We start from the raw sequence: 22,315 nt of genomic DNA on the forward strand, positions 1-22,315 counted from the left end.
CTGCAACTTCTGCCTCCCAGTTTCAAGTGACACTCCTGCCTCTGCTTTCCAAGTAGCTAGGATTACAGGCACGCACCACCACACCTGGCTAATTTTTGTACTTGTAGTAGAGACAGGGTTTCACCATGTTGGCCAGGCTGGTCTTGAACTCCTGACCTCGTGACCCGCCCGCCTTGGCCTCCCAAAGTGCTGGGATTACAGGCATGGGCCACCGTGCCCAGCCAAGATCCTCTTTTAAGGTTCTGAAATTATACCATTTTTATTATATACGTCAAAAATCTGACAAATGTCTGTTTGGAAGTTGCAAAGATAATTTTTAAGACTAAAAAACAGTAGGTAGAATATTAAAATATTTAGAGAATGCCAAAAAGATTCTCACACTGGCTTATCTATTTTGACTCTCATCCTTCAAAGCTAAACACTGTGGTATAATGAGAAACACCACTGACTAAAAGACAAAAGTTCTACTTCAGGTTTGACCAAGAATTAACTGTGTGCTCATTACTTCCATTTCAGGTCCTTATGACTTCTGAACTGATCTTTTGCAGAACCATATTGGTCCCCCCAACTTTGCCTTATCCTTAGACATTTCAGTAAATTTCCCTAATCACCTCCACAATCATTCAAAATGTATTTGTGGCCTCATGTAATGGCCAAAAAGACCCCTCCTCATAGGAAGATATTAGATTACCTACTACATTTCTTACCTTTGTTACAAAGGACAGAGTTTCTACCCTGGCCTGGAAACGTCTATGCCGCTGCCACAAATATTTTGTCCTCAGTGCACCAGATTACATACTTCAGAGCTCTGCTCTGGTACACTTGATAAAGCACAGTGCAGAACCACACACTTCTTTGATAATGCTTACATTTGTTGCATGTAATACAAAATGGGAACTTCTACAACAAAATAATTAACTAGAAGAACATAAGTAGTTTACAGAATCCAAGATATCAAAGCAGCAAACATGTTTCACAAGGACAGAAACAAGGGTAGCTCAACAGAACTCAATAGTAGGTATTCTAAATAATGTTCTCTATACAGAAATGGCAGTAATGAAACTTAGAGGAAAATCACTTGAGTTTTGGGATCTAGTTCCAAACTCCAAATTATCAGGAAAAATTTCTGATTGGCTCATCAAGGGTGAGGTGACAAGTATCAAACCAAGTAGCAGTGAGAGGAAACATGACTTCTTTCCTTAGCACACTCTCTCTTTTTCCCTGAATCCCAGGGCCTGATTGGTTGAGAACCAAGTGAAGTCAAGGTTACTATGATTATTCATGACTGCTCTCAGAACCTAATGCCAACAGTCTGCAAGATTCAAATGCTGGCAACCATCACCTGGCTTCCTCTGGCTCAAGGCAGAATAGGGTAAGTGGAATTTGCTGGGAGAGGAAGTAGGTATATCCTGTGGCTGTGTGCCATCTATATGTCTCGTTCCTGGATGAAACATTCAGCTATCCTGGCCTCAGAGCTTGTCCCTGACTTGTGCAAAATCCCTTCATTAAAATTTCTCCTTTGTGTAGATTAACAGCACCCACTGCATCTTGCCAGGTTCCCTGGGTAGTGATCAGTAACTTTGTCCTCCATGTTCCAATCAGGGAATTAGTCTTAGATCGAATTTCCCACTTGCTTGTCAATCTCTGCATCCAGTCTTTGTCATGACTCTGCAATTACTCCCTCTGTAATACACAGTTCATGTAAATGGAGGGTTTAGTTGCAGAAATTAAACACTGCAGTTAAACACTGCTGTGTCTCGCACAACTGTGTAACCCCCTCCCAAAGCTCAGAGCAGTGGAACTCCACACTTTTATTCTGTGGACCTGGGATGCAGGTGGGCTTTTAATGCCTTGGAAAATCTTATGCTAAAACTGGACCTGTTTGTTGAGACATATGCATATGTCTCAAGCCGTATTCCCTTCCAAGTATCTGATCTAGAATAACTATATTGTTACCATGAAAGTGTGACCCAGGTGGGTATTGTCTAGTTGCAGGACATGGATTTTCCAGGCTGTCAGAGGGATAATGGTGAGGACAGGGCTTTGTGATTTTTATAGTGGGGTTCTCATGAGGAACTAAAATGACTATTATGAGGAGACGTGGCTTGCCTGCACACTGGCAATAAATCCTTCCCCTAATGCAACTATTACAAATGGAAGCTGTTTTCTCACTGGTTTTGGTTGGATGTGCCTTTTGTTCACATGATTTCTTAACTTCTCACCTGTCTCTGTGCTACCTGAGACCATAGCAGATGAACTCTAGCTACTTCCCTTTGAGAGGGTGTTTACTAACATTGCAGAGTCTGGGAGTGTTGGATTCAAGAGAGGCCCTGTTTAGAGAAGGTGGAAGGACGACTGAGTGGACACGTGGAGAAGCCCTGCAGCCCTAAATTTCTGGAGGGAGGTGACTTTAAGGAGTCCACTTAGAGGTCTCAATTCGTCTCCCTTGAAGTTTGGGGGAGGGAGTGGGTAGACGGTATAATCAAATAAATTTAAAATGAGAGTGGCTTGCAGAGTGGGGAGGGAATTCTCTCAAGAGATGTACTTTTTCAGTTGAGAAAAAGAGAGAGGGAGCTAATGAGGTAACCAGAAATGCCTAGGAAAGAAAGAATCATCTTTCAGCTGTTGGTGCAAAAAAACTTTGAGCCTACAATTCTACTTCTTGCCAGACATTCAAGTGTGAGGGTAAATTAGCATACAAGGTGTTCAGATGTGCGTTCTCTAAAAATAGATCCTGAGGCACACTTATGAATAGAAAGTGCCTAAGTAGGAGGGATTCTCAGATGGCGCTGGTAGGGGTGTTGTGATATGTAGAAGGAATGCAGCCAATTAAGTGGCAAGAATAATCTAACAGGTTACCAGTGTGGGTAATTTGAGCTAATTCTCAGGGGGATCCTATGGGCGACTGTGTCGAACACACACCTGACATTCATCCCAAGGGTAGGATGAGAAGTCTTGAGGGTATTTAGCCACCAAATACCCAACCATACTTCTTAAAGGACTTCCCCCAGGGGTGATATAAATCTGTCACCTCCAGTTGGCCTTGGGTCAAGTCCAGCATGCTCTAAGGGTAAGATAAAAAGCCCCCAAGGCAGAGAGTCATGGCAGTTGCCATAAGCAGCCCTGTAGATGCAAAGGTGAGACTTAGTTCTGCAGGGCCGGAGTCTAAACATGTAAGTCAGTGTCAGAATCTTTTTGGCACTGTCTGTTCCTTAACTAGGTCAATATTCACCGTTTGTGAAAATCTTCATTGTACTGGAGCTACATTTCCTTCTATAGGTAGCATGTTTTAAATGTTTTATCAATTATCAATTTTAATTGTAAACTGGTTGTAGGACCTCTGTCCCAGAGAGTTGTGAGATGCATGGTTAGCCATGGAGGGAACATTTGCATTGTAGACATCAAAATCTTCCCACTGGGGAAAAGAAGGCAGAATTTTTGTAGTGTGTCCTGCTTGCAGATGTACCATGCTGGGTTTTGGGCACAGGTCTCTCCCTGGGGTTTTGTGGAGATCTTGGGCTGCATTTGTCAGAAACTCTATTCTTACCATTCAGGCTGCAGGGGCCCAAGTTGCAGTGTCTCACCTCTTGTTGAGAGGTTCCTCAGCATGTGGAATACAAACCTCCTCCTCTCCAGGTCTCCCACAGCAGCTGGAACTTTATTCATGTTCCTATCATTATATTCTCTATGGAATGGGATGAGTTGCTGGTTAGCTTGCTCCCACCCACCTATGCTCATCCAGGTCCACGCTCAGTATACTGTCCCCGTAGTGGGTGCCCCTATCCCCAGGGGTTCTTGGAAATGCTGTTCTGGATGGTGATCCATTTCAGCACTAACATAGCCACTGGCAGCCACAGATGGCCTTCTCAAGCTTGTGTTGGGAGTCTAGTAATGAGTCCTTTTTGTCGCAGTTCAGATGGGACTTGCAATGCCCAGCTCCACTGGTGTTGCTTTTTGTTTTTCTTCTATCTCCAGTCTTACAAATCAGTGATTATTGATGAAATGCCGAGAAGCTACAACAACTTCTGGCTGCTCTCTTTGAGCATTATGTTAGGTGACTGGGGCCTTCTGTTCTGTTTAAGGAGCCCAACTGCTTGTCTTCTCGATTAGCTTTAAAAGAGTTGAATTAGACCAGGCATAGTCCCTGTTTACAGCAATGCGGGCTGTAGGGGCTTAGAAAGAGGCTATACTTAAGTATATTCCTGGGAAACTTCTATACTTGTGTATCCCTGAGTATAGGCACCTGACCATTGCTGGTGGGCATCTGGGGACCATTAATCTGCTCCAGCTTGACAGTTGGCTAGCCCATCCCTGACCTATGCAAAACTTTGCACACACTACCATATTATACTCCCTTCCTTTTGTGATTTAGATCACAACTGACCACCGTTACTGTTCAAATAGAGATCACAAGACTAATTAAATGCACTCTTTGTGGCAATAAGATGCCAAATTATAAACAAAGCCTAAGGCCATGCCAGTCAAAGGTTAATTCCCGCTCTGCTACACCTAAAGAATAAAGTATGTTCTCATTGCCACAAAACTTTTCTTTCTCTCTAGCAGCTAAACAAGCACTGCCCTAGAGATAAGCAATATTGAAACAATTGCAGTTCACTCACTTGCTGGCTTACTGACCTCCACTCACCTGTTCCACAAGCCATAACTACAGCTTTTATTGGACAAGAGTCGGATTTCAATAGTTCTCTCCTGATAAGAGACCACTGAACATGAACTGATTCTGGCCAGATTAAGGCTGCACACTGAATGCCTTCATATCCTTGCTTCACCTTTGATGTATAGGGCCTAAATATAATGTATTTAAATGTTAAGTCTCTGCCCCAAAGTGAACATGAGATGTGTGTAATATATGTGTTTGTTTATCCCACATGCACATATCCCCCCTTCATGAATATTCATAGCTCCCAGCCACTCCAGCCAGGGGTAAAAGGGGCCAAGTTACAGCTTGAGCCATTGCTTCAGAGGGTACAAGCCCCAAGCCTTGGCAGCTTCCACGTGGTGTTGGACCTGTGGGTGTACAGAAGTCAAGAACTGAGGTTTGGGAACCTCCACCTAAATTTCAGAGGATGTATGGAAATACCTGGATATCCAGGCAGAAGTCTAATTCAGGATCAGAGCCATCATGGAGAACCTCTGCTAGGGCAGTGCAGAAGGGAAATGTGGGGTTGGAGCCCCCACACAGAGTCCCCACTGGGGTACTGCCTAGTGGAGCTGTGAGAAGAGGGCCACCATCCTCCAGATTCCAGAATAGTAGATCCACCAACAGCTTGTACCGTGTGCCTGGAAAAGCTGCAGGCACTCAAGGCCAGCCTGTGAAGGGGCTGCCCAAGGCCATGGGAGACTACCCCTTTCATTAGCATGCCCTGGATGTGAGACATGGAGTTAAAGGAGATTATTTCAGAGCTTTGAGATTTAATGACTACTCCACTGTGTTTGGGTCTTGCATGGGGCCTGTAGACCCTTTGTTTTGGCCAATTTCTCCCATTGGGAATGGAAGCATTTATCCAGTGCCTATATCCCCATGGTATCTTGGAAGTAATGCATTTTCTTTTGATTTTGTCTTGTCTCGGATGAGACTTTGGATTTGGACTTTTGAGTTAACGCTGGAATGAATGAAGACTTTGGGGGACTATTGGGAAGGCATGATTGTGTTTTGAAATGTGAGGACATGAGATTTGGGAGGGGCCAGGAGTGGAATGATATGGTTTGGCTCTGTGTTCCCACCCAAATCTCATCCTGAATTGTATTCCCCACATGTCGAGGGAGGGACCTGTAATCCCCATATGTTGAGGGAGGGAAGTGATTGGATCATGGGGATGGTTTCCCCCACGCTGTTCTCATGATAGTGAGTGAGTTCTTATCTGACAGTTTTATAAATGGCAGTTTTTCCTGCATTCTCACTTCTCTCTTGCCACCTTGTGAATAAGGTGCCTGCTTCCCCTTCACATTCTGTCATGATGGTAAGTTTCCTGAGGCCTCCCCAGCCATGTGGAACTGTGAGTCAATTAAACCTCTTTCCTTTATAAATTACCCAGTCTCAGGTATTTCTTTATTGCAGTGTGAAAACAGACTAATACACTTGTTGGATATTTATGCTTGGCCAACCAAATGTGCATATGGTTCAGCATAAAGCCCTGCCTCATCCTTCCCTCCCTCAAAGTGTTTGCTTTTTGTTTTCAGTCAGAGGCTGCACTTCTCTCCTGCAGGTTGTCATCCCCTACTTAAGAAATAAAGTCCTTCTTTCTAAATGGATAAATTGTGTGTGTGTGTGTGTGTGTGTTTATGAGATGGAGTCTTACTCTGTCGCCCAGGCTGGAGTGCAGTGCTGCAATCTTGGCTCACTGCAACCTCTGCCTCCTGGATTCAAGTGATTCTCCTGCCTCAACCTCCCGAGTAGCTGGTACTACAGGCATGTGCCACCACACCCAGCTAATTTTGTGTATTTTTAGTAGAGATGGGGTTTCACCATGTTAGCCAGGATGGTCTCGATCTCCTGACCTCATGATCCGCCAGCCTTGGCCTCCCAAAGTGCTAGGATTACAGGCGTGAGCCACCGTGCCTGGCCAAATTGTGTGATTTTTAAGTTGACACAGTGAAGGTCCACTCCTGACTTTCCCCTTTTGCATAGGGTCCATTTGGCCCTGAGCTGTTGATTTCCAAGTATGAATGCTTCCTGCTTTGTCCCATCACTTTATGCCTGGAAAAAAATGCAGGGGCAAGGGGAAGCTTTATAACATTCAGTTTATTTCCTTCTTCTGCTTCTTTGTATGAGAAAGAGCCAACTTTTGATCATTTTTTGTTCAGCTGTGATATTCTGCTGCATAAAGAAAATTGAACACTGAATACCACATTAATATGGTATTCTCAGATGACTTATTTGCAGAAACTGACCTATTTATCCTAAAATTCATATGTAAATTCAAGGGACCCAGAGTCTAAAGCAATCTTGAAAAAGAAGAACAAAGATGTAAGATTCATATTTTGTAATTTCAAAACTTACTACAAAGCAACAATAATCCAGACAGTGTGGTATTTGCATAAGGCTAGACATTTAGAACAATAGAATAGAATTGAGAGTTCAGAAACAAAGCCATACACCTTGAGTTAACTGATTTTCACCAAGGGTGCCAAAACAATTTAATAGGGAAAAAATAGTCTTTCAACAAATTATGCTAGGTCAAGTGAATATCCATATGCAAAAGAAAGAAGTTGTACCTCTATCTTATATCATACACAAAAATTAACTCAAAATGGATGAAAGATCTAAATAAATTAGGGGCTAACACTATAAAATGTCTAAAAGAAAACACAGGTGTAAATGTTTGTGCCCTTGGATTAGGTGGCTGTTTTTTCAGATGTGACATAAGAAACCAAAGAAAAAATAGATCAACTGGACATTACAAAATTAAAATATTTTGTGCAGCAAAGGACACCATCAAGAATGTTGAAAGTTAACCCACAGAATGGAAGAAAAATGTGCAAATTATATGTCTGGCTTGTGTCTAGAATATATAAACAATGATTACAACTCAATAATAAAAGACAAATAACAATTAAAAATGAGCAAAGGATCTGAAAAAAGTTTCTCCAAAGAAAATATACAAATGGCTAATAAGCACAAGAAAATATGCTCAATGTCATTAATTATAAGGGAAATGCAAATCAAAGCACAATGAGATGTCACGATACACTCACTAAGATGGATATAATTTAAAAAGGCATATAATAACAAGTGTTAGCAAGAATGTAGAGAAATTAGAACCCTCACACAGTACTGGGGGGAATGTAAAATGGTGTGGTCCCTTTGGAAAATAGTCTGGCAGCTCCTCAAATGTTTAAACATTAAGTTGACATACGGTCTAGCAATTATACCACTACAAATATATGTAAAATAAATAAAAATATATGTCCACACAAAATTTGTACACAAATGTTCATAGCAGCATTATACATAATAGTCAAAAATTGAAAAAATTCAAATACCAATTAACCAATGAATGGATAAACAAAATGTCATATATCCACACAATGGCATATTATTCAGCAGTAAAAAAGAATGAAGTAATGACATATGCTACAATATGGATGAAGCTTGAAACCATTATGCTTAAGGAAAGAATGGAGACACAAAAGATCACATATAATATGATTCCATTTATATGAAATATCCAGGATAGGGAAATGTATAGAGAAAAAATGTAGATCAGTGGTTGCCTAGGGTTGGTGCTGATTGGGAGGTGGGGGATGACAGGAAATGAGAAGTTAAAGCTGCATGGTTCAATATTTTTGGGGGGGTGAGGTAAATATTCTATAATTGATTGCCATGTTGGTTACTCAACTCTTTGAGTATATTTAAAAAACACTGTTATTTAGAATACTTTAAATGATGTAATTCATGAATTATATCATAATTTAGCAGTTTAAAAAATTCTAATTTCTAGAACCAGAAATCAAAGTCATGTTTAACAACTCACTGTTGTGAAGCCTTGATTTTGAAAGCTAACAATTTTAGAATTGAATCTACTCTGAAACTGTTCTTTATTACTTGTTGCATCTCCTTCAGCATGAAATGAAACCTTTAAAATTCAGTTGTAGAATCAAAAAAAAATCAGTGAGGTTGTCCAACCTCTGTCTCACAGCACATCATTTAAATTTAGCCATCTGTTGTTGTTCTTCATCAGTCTCTCCTCTTTTTTTGAACAACTTCCTTTGTAATCACAAATTTGAGGGTGGGGGAAGGTAACCCTTTTCTTCATTCTCATTTATATCCTATCTTCTTCTAAGTTGGTTTCCAGTTTTCCATATTTCTCAAAAATTGATCTATATTTTTCCTCCTCTATGCTGCTATTGGCTGAATGTGTACACCCAAAACTCCTAGGTGGAATCTGTAATCCCCAATGTGATGGTATTTGGAGGTGGGGCCTTTGGCAGGTAATCAGGTTTAGATGGGGTCATTAGTATGGAGCCTCCATGATGGGATTAATGTCCTTATGGAAAAAATAAGAAAAGACATCGGATCTCAGTCTGTCTCTTTGCATATATACACCATGAAAAGGCCTTGTGAAGACATGACTAGGAAGAAGACCCTTACCATAAATCCAACAACCATGCTGGCACCCTGATGTCAGTCTTCCAGTTTCCAGACCACAAAAAATGTTTACTGGTTAAACCTTCATCATTTTCAGATTCCTTTCTATAAAGACATCTTAGGTATTTGCTATAGTTGTTTGTTTTACTCCATCTCAACTTTGCTCACTTAAAAATCACGCGTTCTTGGGTTGTAGGTTTAACTTCGGAAACTCTTTTTCCTTCTTTATCTTGCTCATCATGACCTTATTCAAAATTACAGTATTCTCTTTGAGTTGCTTCCACCTATAAAGTTGTTTGCAGCTCAAGATCACACCTTGATTTATTGGGTGAATCAAGGTTGAAGTGTTTAGGGGACAGAAAATGACTTTTATCTGACCATCCTCACTGGTTAGTGATTCATTGAAATGTAAGTCTGGGAATTATATAGAAGTCACAGTGCCCTGACTTCCTCTTCATTGAGTTATAAAATATTATGTTGAAAATGCCTGACTTGCGGAATATAGTTTTGAAAGAACCATTCTGAAGACAATGCTCTGGTGAGCCAAACATTTTTACTAAGTTTATATATCATAGATAATGCACTGTGTCCTTTTACATACCTTTGGGGAGCTTCGATTTTGAATGATGATTGACTTTAACTTAGTGTCATCTGCATTTATATATAAAAAGTCAGACAGGTGCTTTTTATTTTCCTCCTGGACATGCAGACATCTCTTTGGCTTGTCTGAGTTGGTTTTCACACTGGCTTCCAAAATATGTCAGTTTCATCCCCATTGTAAAACTAAGCTACACCCAGTTTCTCCTGTTAGATTCACATTGGCAATTTTTGTCCAAATGGCTCAACACTTGGTAAATACTGAAAACTTGGAGAATACTGACAACCCAAGATATTCGGCTTTTTAGAAAGATGATTCTGTAAATATGAAATACTTACCTTACCCAGAGAACTATGCTGAGCACTGCAGGAGATAAAGATGGAAGCAAGATTTCTGTCCTCCAGGGAAAGCATAATGTAGTAGAAAAAAATGACAGGATATGACAACAGGATACCTAAAGTCCTGGCTAAAATCTGCCACCGGTAATCTATGTGACCTGGAACATGAAGTAGTAGGTGAAGTCATGTCATACCATTTCAAATTATTTATATGTCAAAGAGAAGTATAAATGGGACCTATCTCAAAAGGTTAAAATCTACCTAACAAGAGTAAAACAAGATAACCGTTGGGGAGCATGTGTCTGATAACTAGAATATGGTTTTGAAAATATAGGGGGCTGTTGTTTCTGATCTAACGAGAGGCTTGACCAGGACCAAACTGCCTTTTATTCAAAGAGGCTTTTGATAAGTCTAGTGACTACAGCTGGAGCTCTCTCTGGCTGAGACTCAGGAAGGCCCAGTACACAGCTCTGCCCACAAGAGTGCTGAAGTGGTTCTGACTTTGTGAGCCACTCTTCTGTGGCCCCTAGACCTTTGTGGTGGCAACCTTTACTGGGTGAGGCTCCTAGTAGAATGGGCTGCCAGCCTCTGGGAAGCCAGCAGGAACAATCTGGATGCACAATACCTGGTAAATCAGGGATAGGAGACCTTGGCACCAGGAGTCTCTAAGCTACATGGCTCCCAGGGAAGAGCCATTTGAGGGGCTTCTCTAGGCTTCTAGCAGGGCTAGAGACCCGGTAGCATTAACTCTTTCTTGTACCCAGGACCTAACTGGAGCAGGAGGTTGGTTCTTCTGGGATGGAAAGCACCCCCGGGACAGTTCCTAACTTGGCTAGGCTGAGACTTCGCAGGTAGAGGGAGGGGGATGGCTGGGCGTAGCTGTCACAAAGCCACCGGAAATGCATCTTTCATTTTCTGGTTGATTCCGGTTCAGGTCCACAGACCTCGACCCTGGAAGAGTGAGTCGGGGTCAGGTGTTCAGGAGGTGGAGGGATCGAATGAGGGAACTGATATTCCAAGACTCCCCAAATCTTGGAGCTTCACTCGCCAGGCATCCTGCGCTTTCCTGACATTCGCGCAGCAGCTGAGAGCTTTGCTACCCAGAGCAGGGAGGCGTGGCCACAGAGGCGCAGTCGAGCGGAGGAAGAGGAAAGTGGCCTCTGGGGAAGCCAGAGCTGACTGAAGGTAACCGAGAAGCTGATTTTCTCTTTAGATTCGACTGGCGATGTCCTGAGAAATACCGGCCACTCCTGCCAGTTGCAGCCTTTGGGGCTGCTGTGTAGCGAGGAATGGGGGTGGGGTATGTGATACAGTATTTTTCAGTAGGCAGTGGCGCCACTGGCAGGCGGCAGATCGGCTGGAGAGCTGGTGGGACTTGTCCACAGCGAGGCCGCCTGACCACAGGCTCCTACAGCCACTTCTTACCTACGGAAGCAACTTCTTTCTACCGGATGTACAAATATAACCCAGGGATGCTAGTGAATCACACTCAAAGGCTGCCCACATTCAGAGTTCTTGTGGGCACCCCTGTGGTTGATCTAGAAGTCGTAGTGAATCAGAGATGGGGATTTGGGGCAGTAATGTCTACCACCACACCCAGCGAAACTTCCTGGTTTTTGATGGCTTATGAACATAACACTAAAGAAAGGGTAATTTCAACATTAAAGACAATGGCTTCTGCTGACAAATATACATATATACACACAAACCCCCCGCCACACACACACACACACACACACACACACACACACACACACACACACACGAAGTGTTCCTGTACCTCCTGAGCCTGAATGGTCAGCAAGGAGCCAACCATTATTTTGAATACCTGTGGCATCCTTGAAAGAATTTTGTTGCTGTTTCTGCTGGATCACCTCAGGGAAAATCAGTTCTGAGGACATGTTAAGTCAGGAGAAAGGTTACCATTACTAGGACCCTTCCCGTCTATGAAGAACCTTAATCATCACCATCTCTCTTTTGTTTTTGTTTTTAACCACCTGACATTTGTATATATGTAAAGGAAGGCCATCTGTAAAGTTTTCCAGTTAAAGTAAACAAAAGATTTAATACACAAGTACAAACCTGTGCAGTGCCCTTTGTAAGTCTTTCAAAGAAGTACTACACCCTGCCACATCAAATGTTGATGATCTGCTTGCTTAGCGGGGGGACATTTGCTTACTTTTTCTCTATTACTTCTACTCTGATCTTGCTGTCTCAGTTCTCCTACCAGCATTGATACAGTATAAAAGGGAATGTTAAGAGTTCCATTTAGTAAAGGCTTCAGTCTAAGTGAGATGAAGGGGTATAGAAACTATTTTTCCTCTGACTAAAGAAAAATGATTGGGATGATCTGTTAAAGTTTCAAGAAACTCAAATAGGCCCTATTTGCCAATATAGGACAGGAAACCTACAGATTAAGTATTGGATAATCTCAAAGCTCCTTTTGGCCAATTGGTGCCAGTTTTCTCACCCACCAATCTTTCCTCAACTGTTAAAAAAAAAAAAAAAAAAGCCAGGAAATACATTGATTGGCATTTGTCTTCTCTTAGCTGTGCTTTGTTTCAAAGTTGAAAAACAAAGAAAAGGAGAGAAACTTACCTTCTGAGTAATCTAACATCATGAATGTTCCAATTCTTGACAGTTGATTTTAGAGGAGAAGCGAGACAGGAACTTCTCTCTTCATTTTCCTCTTATAATAAATAGCAAGTAAATATGTGTCATGTGGTTTTCTTCTTGACATGTACTTTTCTTCTGCTCTCCCTCAGTGCTCTTGGGAAGAACAATTCATTGATTTGGTACCAAACCTGATGCACCCTCATTTGTCAAAGGTGGTACCAGGTGGGTGTCAGTGTCACACACAAGAGTAAAACTGTTCCTAGAGCAAATGACGATGAGAGAGCTGAAGGCGGATTCATGCTCAAACCCCCAGATGGGGGCTATGTGGGAGACTAGTGGGTCTGTGAAAGAGAACTCCAGTCAGAGTAAGAAATACAGCGCAAATATAGAGAGTCTTGGTCCTGAGAGCGCTTGCAGGCACTTCTGGAGCTTCCGTTATCATGAAGCAACTGGACCGCTTGAGACTATCAGCCAACTTCAGAAATTATGCCATCAGTGGCTGAGGCCAGAGATCCATTCAAAAGAGCAGATCTTGGAAATGCTGGTGTTAGAGCAGTTCCTGAGCATTCTGCCCAAGGAAACCCAGAACTGGGTGCAGAAGCATCATCCACAGAATGTCAAACAGGCTCTGGTCCTGGTGGAATTCTTGCAGAGGGAGCCTGATGGAACAAAGAATGAGGTAAGAGGAAAGATTCCCTACATGTACAATGAAGTAGGATAAAAGTGAATATATCAGAATGGAAGAGTTATCAGAGAACTAGATTAAGTTGCTCTTCTGTTGCTCATTTAGGACAGCTAGCAAGGATCTAAAATGACATACATGCAGCAATAGTCAGTCCACAGGTTTCAAAATTCCTAGCAGAGCCTTTCCTGGTCTTAGAGGAAATAAATGCATTTTGTCTTCTCTAGGGCCAGGGTGAATGGATGGTGGTGGGCCTAGTCTGGCACGGGCAAGGAAAAAACAGTTGAGTTCTTAGAAACAGAGAAATAAAGGGCAAGAAAGAGTTGGGAAAGGGGAGAAGATCCACAAGATAGGCAGCACTTACAGAGACCAAAGGAGAGAGAGGTTAGCAAACAGAAGTATGAATCAAGAGGCTCTGGGGAGACTGCAAAGAAAAAGAACAAAATGGAAAGAAAAAAAGGAAACAAGGATATGGAAAGAAGACAATTGTCAAGAGAGAAGTGGAGGGAATCAGGATGCTGAGGGGTAGTATCTTCTGTAGCAGGAACACACATCTCTGGGCTGGAAGGAAAGAGCCTCCATTGCCCTCACTTAGTGGCTTGTTGTTGGCCCTGCTGGTGAATGGGAAACCAAGGTTTGTCCTTGGCAGATGGCAGCACACTTCCTTTTTTCAGGAGCCTACCTTGAAAAATCCAGGGCAGGGCATATTTTTGGTGTCTTATTACTACCAAATCATGTGAAGAGAGATTGGAGCCCAACTCTTCTCCCCATTTATTCTTCCATCCATCTTCGTTCCCTGTGAAATTCTTTCCTGGATGATTGGAAACTGGCTAACAGGAAAGCTTTTTTTACTCGATTCCTTTTCTTTTACAGAAAACCAAAAGATAAAAATTCACTAAAACAAGGATCCAAGTCAGGAAAGCAAACCAGTGAAAGTTCCCCAGCAGGGGAACAGGCTGCCCACCCAACTTTGCTAGTGGCTGGAGCCAGGGCTCTGTGCATCGGGGTGGGGGCCACTGGGTTGAGGGATGGGGGGGGGGATCTGCAGTAGTCACAGCTTTTTCTATTTTATCCTAATTATCCCAGATTTTGAGTATAGTTCTTTATGAGAACATAGTGGCACTCTTCATTCTTTTTATTACTTCTCTAATGTCATGCACTCCCCAAATCTGGGCTCTGCTCTTGTTCCTCCCTCCACTACCACCCCAAAACCAAAAGTAAGTTCTGTGCTAATGAGGATGGGGATTATTTCTAGGTCACAGCCCATGAGCTGGGAAAGGAGGCAGTGCTCTTGGGAGGAACAGCAGTGGCCCCAGGCTTCAAGTGGAAGCCAGCAAAGCCCCAACCAATGGGTGTGTTCCAGAAAGAATATTGGAATACATACCGGGTACTACAAGAACAGCTGGGCTGGAACACTCACAAAGAAACCCAGCCTGTATATGAAAGAGGTGAGGAGCTTCATCATAATTGTCTTCTCCTGGGAGCTGTGATGGTAATTAGTTCACCTAGAATGCCATGGGAATTTTCCAGGTGGCCAGCCATGCTAGCAGCTATAATGTCTCCCATGTGGGAGTATAGTGGGTCAGTGGTGGTTGAAAGTGGGGGTCAGCCTGGGGGACAGAAATATCCAAACCACAGAACCCTGCTATTCACACTGTAGACTCTACTCCTTTGAAACTTGAGAGGAGAAGATGGAACAGGGGCAGGTGGGGCCACCTCCCCCTCACAAGTTGTAGGAAAAATTGGGGTCAGACATGGGCTGTCAGTGGCAGAATGTGATGAAAATTGAGCACTAGGAAAAAATAATAAAAAACAAAAGTCTCCCACATTACCTACTGTACACTGGAGGACCTGAGCCCTTCATTTTCAAACCTTCAATTCTTGCCCAGCTTATGTTATGAGAGAGATTTCCTTTGATTAATTTCTTTTGTGAAATCTAAAGAATTCATGAACTGGGGAACTGGTTGTATGAGTGGTAGATATTTGGTTCTTATTTACAATGAGATGGCCACTTCTTGGCACCAGACACACACTTGTCAATGTGACCCATCTTTACTGAAGGCATCCTGATGTTCTGTATTTTAGAAATCAGCTCGGGATGTTTGTAAATAGGAAAGAGAAATTTTCCCTGGCTATTTTCTACACACAGCTGTGCATGATCAACAGATGTTAGCCCTTTCTGAGCAGAAAAGAACCAAAGACTGAAAGATGACATCTAAGCTCATCCTGCCTGAGTCCCCGGTGAGCTGTTATTTCTGGCTTTTTTCAGGTGACTTGACCGTGGCCTTGTCTCTGCTTGTCCCTACTGCCTAGGACTCATAGTGTCCAGCAGGTGCTTTGAGACATTTTAGCCCCAATTATTCTCTAGGCAACTAGGCTTGGCACAGTGGGAATTGGGCACCTCCCAGGTGATTTACTGATCCTCTTTGCTCCTTCCTTTCTGCCTTCTCACTTTTTTACTCTAAATCTTGTACTGTTAACATCTTCAGCACCTGGCCTACCATGTAATTCAGAAATGGGTGGTAGGACAGCTTCTGAAGTGGCAAGTACTAAACTATAGGCCATTCTCTTCTTTAGAGTTTGTTGACATTTGAAGATGTGGCTGTGTATTTTTCTGAGGAAGAATGGCAATTATTGGATCCTCCTGAGAAGACTCTCTACAATGATGTAATGCAGGATATCTATGAGACTGTCATCTCTCTAGGTAAAGATTCTTCCTTCCCTTTGTGTAGAAGTTAAGTAATATGTTATGTCCTCTGCTTATGGAAAATGCACACCTGTGAGAGAGTCCCAGTGTTCCAACAGCTGACTGATTCTCAACTTGATGATGTGTGGGAAATAAATGGATTATTAGGATCCCCTCGAGAGCTTTTTATAAATACATGTCACACTTCCGCATGCTAAATAGAATTATTTTGTTTTGACTATGGAAGATTTTACTTTTTTTAACTTTCATCCAAACACACCCTTTTCTAAAAAACATAAAAGCATGCACATCAATGGCATTATTCTACAAACAAATTAATAACTAATCTGTAAATCAACAACAATAACAATACAAAAATTTAAATGATATGTGGAAAGATTTACAGGTAGGCATATGGCTCTTAGTTTAGAAAATAATAATTCAAGTCAATATCGATAAAAGTTAAGGAAAAGTTTCTAATTTCCAAACATTTTGATACAATTCTTTTTCCAACTACAATATTTTATAGACCTTTTGTGAGAAGAATATTAGTGTAATCCTAAAAAAGATAACATTCAAGTGATCCTATGCAGGTCAGGTTGCCTTGTTAAAATGAGTTAGAATTCACATAATTCCAATAGTATTATTGCCTCTTGAAATTTAAATGTAGAGCATATCCATCATATTCAAAATGAGTTCCACAACTTACATTTATTTTGATCTAGTTAGAAATAAACCCTAAATTTAGGACTGGTAAAAAATATATTTAACAAAGACATGGGATTGATCTAAATTTTACTTTACAGGTAAGAGAAAATTACAATTCAGGATGAGGACACTTCATAAGTCTTACCAATGCCCCCATTTATAATTAGGCCAACTGTATCTTGAGTGTATATGAATGTGTGAATAAATACATACCAACATATACAAACCAATTCACACCACACGACTCTTCAAAGATGTTGCTTGAAATGGCTTATTCTCTGGTTTGGGATAAGTGGTGTAACACAGTCACTTAATTTTCTCTTAATCATTTTTCCCTTTTGTTTATAATGATTCACTTAGTATGTTTCATGTGGGTCATTAATATATTTTTGCAACAAAAATCCAATAGCAGTAAGCAGAAATGTTAACTTAAAGGACTACTGGGCAATCAAAGTTTAAATTATCACATGAAAATAGAGCAGATCACACGTAAAGTCTTCTGCCATGGCATATATTGTTCCATGACTGAAAATTGTGATTTGGTTCCTAGAACATAGCTCTTGCTCTAAGTGATACATATTAATGTGTAGCTCCAGTCCTTATGAATTAAGTCTGTATTTTACTGGTTTGAGAAGGTGAATTTCTGTGTGTGTGTGTGTGTGTGTATGTGTGTGTGTGTGTGTGTGTGTCAGAGTCTCACTCTGTCACCCAGGCTGGAGTGCAGTGGTGCAATCTTGGCTCACTCCTACCTCCACCTCCTAGGCTCAAGCAATTTTCCTGCCTCAGCATCCCGAGTAGCTGGGACTACAGGTGTGTGCCACCATGTCTGGCTAATTTTTGTACTTTTATTAGAGACATGGTTTCACCATGTTGGCTTGGCTGGTCTCGAACTCCTGACCTTAAGTGATCGCCTGTCTTGGCCTCCCAAAGTGCTGGGATTACAGGCATGAGCCACCGCGCCTGGCCTGAGAAGGTGAATTTCTTGCCACAGGCAAATGCAAAATGCCTCTGCAATAGCGGGTGAAGCCCACTCCCAAGGGCTTAAAGAGTTCAACTTTGAAACAGGGCAGCATGGGCTGCCTCTGCATTTCTTCATAGCAAGTCTATATGCAAGCCACTGAGCAGCACCACTGATGGGAATCCAAAGGAAAACGGCTGTAGCACAGTGGAAATCCACCATGGTAACATAAAGTGATTTCTCAATTAAATATTTTGCTATATCAAAGAGAAGTAGTCAAAGGCACATGGTAGTAAATCTAGTCAGAATGTCTGCAGGTCCCCATTACCTCAAATATCAGTGAACTCAGGGACCAACCAAGGTTTACACTGATTATTTTGATACAAAAAATAAAACCAGAAAACTTTAATGTTTTCAAGCATTTATGGCACAGACATAGGGAAGTACAAATATTATAGCTTGTATCTTCAAAAAGCTGGGCAATTCATGCTGCTACAGTGAATCAGTCACAATTTTAACTTCATTCTTATATTTGATACTTTTTTGTGTGTAGAGTACAGGGTGTGCAAATTAAGCAATTTCAATAAATATTAGAAATGTCAATTATTTTGCAAATATAAAGTGAGTGAAATCAGCTAATAATGCAATCCAATAAAACATGTGTTAAACAGAGCTTTTTCCCCCATGAATACTTTTTACTCTTTCCTTTGAACATCTCGATACTTAAATACATTTTCTTTTATTGGCTTGCAGAAATTAAGCAAAAAGTGAACTATTACCTAGCTACAAGATACTAAATAGTAATAAGAGTTTGGAGCTGTCCAGTTGTAATAAATAGAAAATTACAAATATAGTGAAATATGCTGCAAGTTAATGCTCAACAATGTAGCCATCTGAACTACAAAGTACACAATCCTACTAGTCTTCTGAAGTTGTCATTAGTTCATGGAAAACGTAAAGAAGAGCAGAAACTCCATTTAGCTTTTACCTTTCCAGCAGCTCCAGTGCTAAAGTTATATAATCATGTATGTTTGCCCAAGACCAACTGCACATTGGTGTTAGTCACATATTCTATTTTATCCAGAGTTCAATCAACAAGGCTTTATTTGTACTTCTTTTTACATTTAGGAAACAGTAAGCCTACCCAGGCAGGCTTCTGTTGATAATTGCCTTCTTCTGTTGGGTGTGGGGATATAAGCCACCCTGCTATGTTATTTTTCTTGTTATGGGGTCCCAAACCAGTTTGTCTTTTTCTTACCATTTTAAGAATTTTCTTTTAGTTATCTCGTATTACTTAATGGGTTTATTGTTGTGCCTATCAGGGAGGATCAAGGAGAAATGGGTCTATGCCATTTTGTCCAGACTGGACCAGAAATCACTTGTTCCTGTATTTCTTTTAAAGCAATCATCATTGACTTTTCTCTCCATTTATGTAGCTTTCTTGCACTGGGACACAGATGGTTGATTATTCTGTTTATTCTGACAGGGTTAAAGCTAAAAAATGACACTGGAAATAATCATCCTGTATCTGTTTCTGAAGGGGTGGCCTGCCCCTCCACACCTGTGGGTGCTTCTCGCTAGGTGGAAACGAGAGACTTGAGAAAAGAAATAAAGACACAGAGACAAAGTATAGAGAAAGAAAAGCGGGGCCCCAGGGGGCCAGTGCTGTGCTTTCAGAGGACCCACACTGGCACCGGTCTCTGAGTTCCCTCAGTATTTATTGCCAAAAAGATAAGGGAGTAAATCAGCAGTAAGGCTTACAGATATACGGAGCTGTTACATTTTCCCAGGATCGGGCAGGAGACAGATGTTTTTCTTTTACTGAGATTTAAAGGACTGGTACTGACCTTCAAACCAAGCAGGCTTTGAACATTTATCTAACAAAGCACATTCCTTACAGCCCAGAATCCTTTCAACTTTAATTAGCACAGCAATGTTTCTAGCAAGGACAAGATTGGGGGTAGAGTCACAGATTAACAGCATCTCAAATATAGAGCCGAATGAAGTCTCTTAAACTTACTTCTATCTATAATAACACAGCAACAGGCTAACCTATTTTTTCCCTACATGTTTCTACATCAGAAATACAAACATCAGGATGCAAAGTATCAAAAAAGACCAGAATGAAAATTGCCCAGAAAACAATGGGCAGGGAAAATCCTGGTGATACACACAGTGTTCAGAAATGGCATCGAGCTTTTCCAAAGAAGAAAAGAAAGAAACTTGCAACTTGTAAACAAGAGTTTCCAAAACTTATGGATCTTCATGGGAAAGGCCCCACAGGGGAGAAACCTTTTAAATGTCAGGAATGTGGGAAAAGCTTCAGAGTTAGCTCTGATCTTATTAAACACCAGAGAATTCACACTGGAGAGAAACCCTATAAATGTCAACAATGTGACAAGAGGTTTAGATGGAGTTCAGATCTTAATAAGCACTTCATGACCCATCAAGGAATAAAACCATATAGATGCTCATGGTGTGGGAAAAGCTTTAGTCATAACACAAATCTACACACACACCAAAGAATTCACACAGGAGAGAAGCCCTTTAAATGTAATGAATGTGGAAAAAGATTCATTCAGAACTCCCACCTTATTAAACACCAGAGAACTCACACAGGTGAGCAGCCTTATACATGTAGCATATGCAAGAGAAACTTTAGTAGGCGATCAAGCCTTCTTAGACACCAGAAGCTCCACAGAAGAAGGGAAGCATGTCTACTGTCTTCAGACTGAGGGAAGTTACCATGTAGACCTTGACTTTAGAAATGATGAAAGAATACAAAATTATGAGGCACCCAATGATAGGTATCTGTCATTAATAGAACATTTGGGAAGGGTACATGTTACACACTTCACAAAAAGGAATCTAAGCTGATTGTCTTATTCAGCATTGCATCTTCTGTGCCTAGCACAAGAGTGATACTTAAGGAGTATTTTATAAATAAAAACAATGAAAATGTAGTGATGAAATACCTTTAGCTATCTATCTATATGTATATATCTGGTTATTCAAAACTTCCACAGCCCCAGTCATCTACATTTTTCAAGTGTCAAGTGCTCAACAGACATATGATGGTCAAATCTCTTAGTCTCATTCTTTATTCTTTGTCAAGAGAAATGGAAAGAGTACTTCGGCCCTCTTAAGGGAGCTCAGAGAGAATTACTAAACTAGGGACAATTTCAATAGTTACCATTCTATCTACATGAACAATCAAGGCCAGGACTCAGGAAACTTTACTCTGTAACAGAAAGAGAGGATTCAATGTTTGCCCTGAGAGAATTGTCCCATTCTCGTTGCTTCTCTCCTGAGTACCCACTACCACAGTGTCTCTGTCAAGGAATTACAAGTAGCAAGGAAAGGTCTGAATGTAAGAACAGACCTAGGGACCTTGCAAGCACTTGATATCTCTCCTCTTGCTGACTGTTTCAACATAGACATACAATGAAATGATGAGGGAGGCAGTCTCGGCCCTCATCCAGGTATCTGGTTTTTTTTTGTTTGTTTGTTTGTTTTGTAGAAAGCACAGGTAAGTGGTGAATGGTCATTTTCTGTCTTTCATTATTATGTGGACTGTATGGAGGCTTTCAAACTGGTGCCATACTGCTGCAGGACCTAAAGGGAGCCCCATCTTTATGGCTTATCAAGTACAACCCTATATGCCTGAATACTCTGCAAGAAGGCCTGGAGATTTTGCAAAACTGATTTACTGAGAATGGCAAGGAGAACCTTGTGAACCTTTAGCTTTGGTGCACAGCTGATACCAGGAGGGAACATCCTGAAGTGTCAGAGCAAAGTAAGACATATGGCTTAGAGTGATGACCCCAGTCAGAACCAGGCCAGATGGAAATTGTTTTCTGATGTTACTGGTCTTCTTTTCCCTATTAGCCAAAGTGACTATCTCTTAAGAAAAGATAATGTGACATCAAGGGAAGTTGGAAGTCATGGATTTATATCTATGTCAGATCCTGGTTTATAATGTTGGCCAAGGCTTATTTATATATGTTTATTTAGTATTCCATAAAATTGTACTTTGTAATGAAAATGACATGTTTTATGTTAAATTTAGACAATAAAGAAAACTTTGTCACCAAATCGCTCAGAAATGGCCAATGTTTGCTTTTTTGAAATGGACGTCTTCAGATATTTTTTCCACCAGGAGACCATTCTAAGCCTGTTTCCAAATGTATAAAATGAGGGTTATAATTCCTACTTCTTAGGGCTACTGTGAGGATTAAATGCGCACATGTGAGCATGCCTGACACAATGATTGGCCACAGTCGGTGTTTCCTAAACATTTGGAACTTTCTTCATTCTTCCTTCAGCTAGTTATTTAGAAAAGAAAATAAACTTTGTCTACTTGCCCAGCTTTTAAGCATTCTTCATTAATGAGTTTTCCATCATTTCTAGCTGGTTTTTTTAGGCCCACTAATGATGGTCAGAATGGAAGCCTTCTGGCATGACATTCATTCTGTTCTAGAGGTGCTCCTCTCTAGTCAGCCTGAAACAATACACTGATGTCCCAGTTCAGCTAGGTATACTGTTCATGAGTAACAAAACCAAAATATACTACAAACCCTCAACTTGAGATTCCTGAAAATGGAGGGGAGGTGATGGCTAGGG

At 41.1% G+C, this 22,315-nt stretch overlaps 1 protein-coding gene across 1 annotated transcript; it reads left to right on the forward strand.

Moving 5' to 3' along the window:
- The first annotated feature begins 1,249 nt into the window (after positions 1-1,249).
- On the forward strand, positions 1,250-21,789 carry ZNF75D (zinc finger protein 75D). The gene is given in 7 exon segments (XM_031936621.1): positions 1,250-1,372; positions 10,977-11,227; positions 12,808-13,337; positions 14,596-14,788; positions 15,490-15,581; positions 15,918-16,044; positions 19,775-21,789. Coding segments are annotated over 5 exon segments (1,476 nt in total). The 5' UTR covers positions 1,250-1,372; positions 10,977-11,227; positions 12,808-12,926; the 3' UTR covers positions 20,428-21,789.
- Positions 21,790-22,315: the final 526 nt, after the last annotated feature.

This window comes from Piliocolobus tephrosceles, chromosome 12 (genome assembly GCF_002776525.5).
Source record: "Piliocolobus tephrosceles isolate RC106 chromosome 12, ASM277652v3, whole genome shotgun sequence".
In the NCBI taxonomy this organism is placed as follows: Eukaryota; Metazoa; Chordata; class Mammalia; order Primates; family Cercopithecidae; genus Piliocolobus; species Piliocolobus tephrosceles.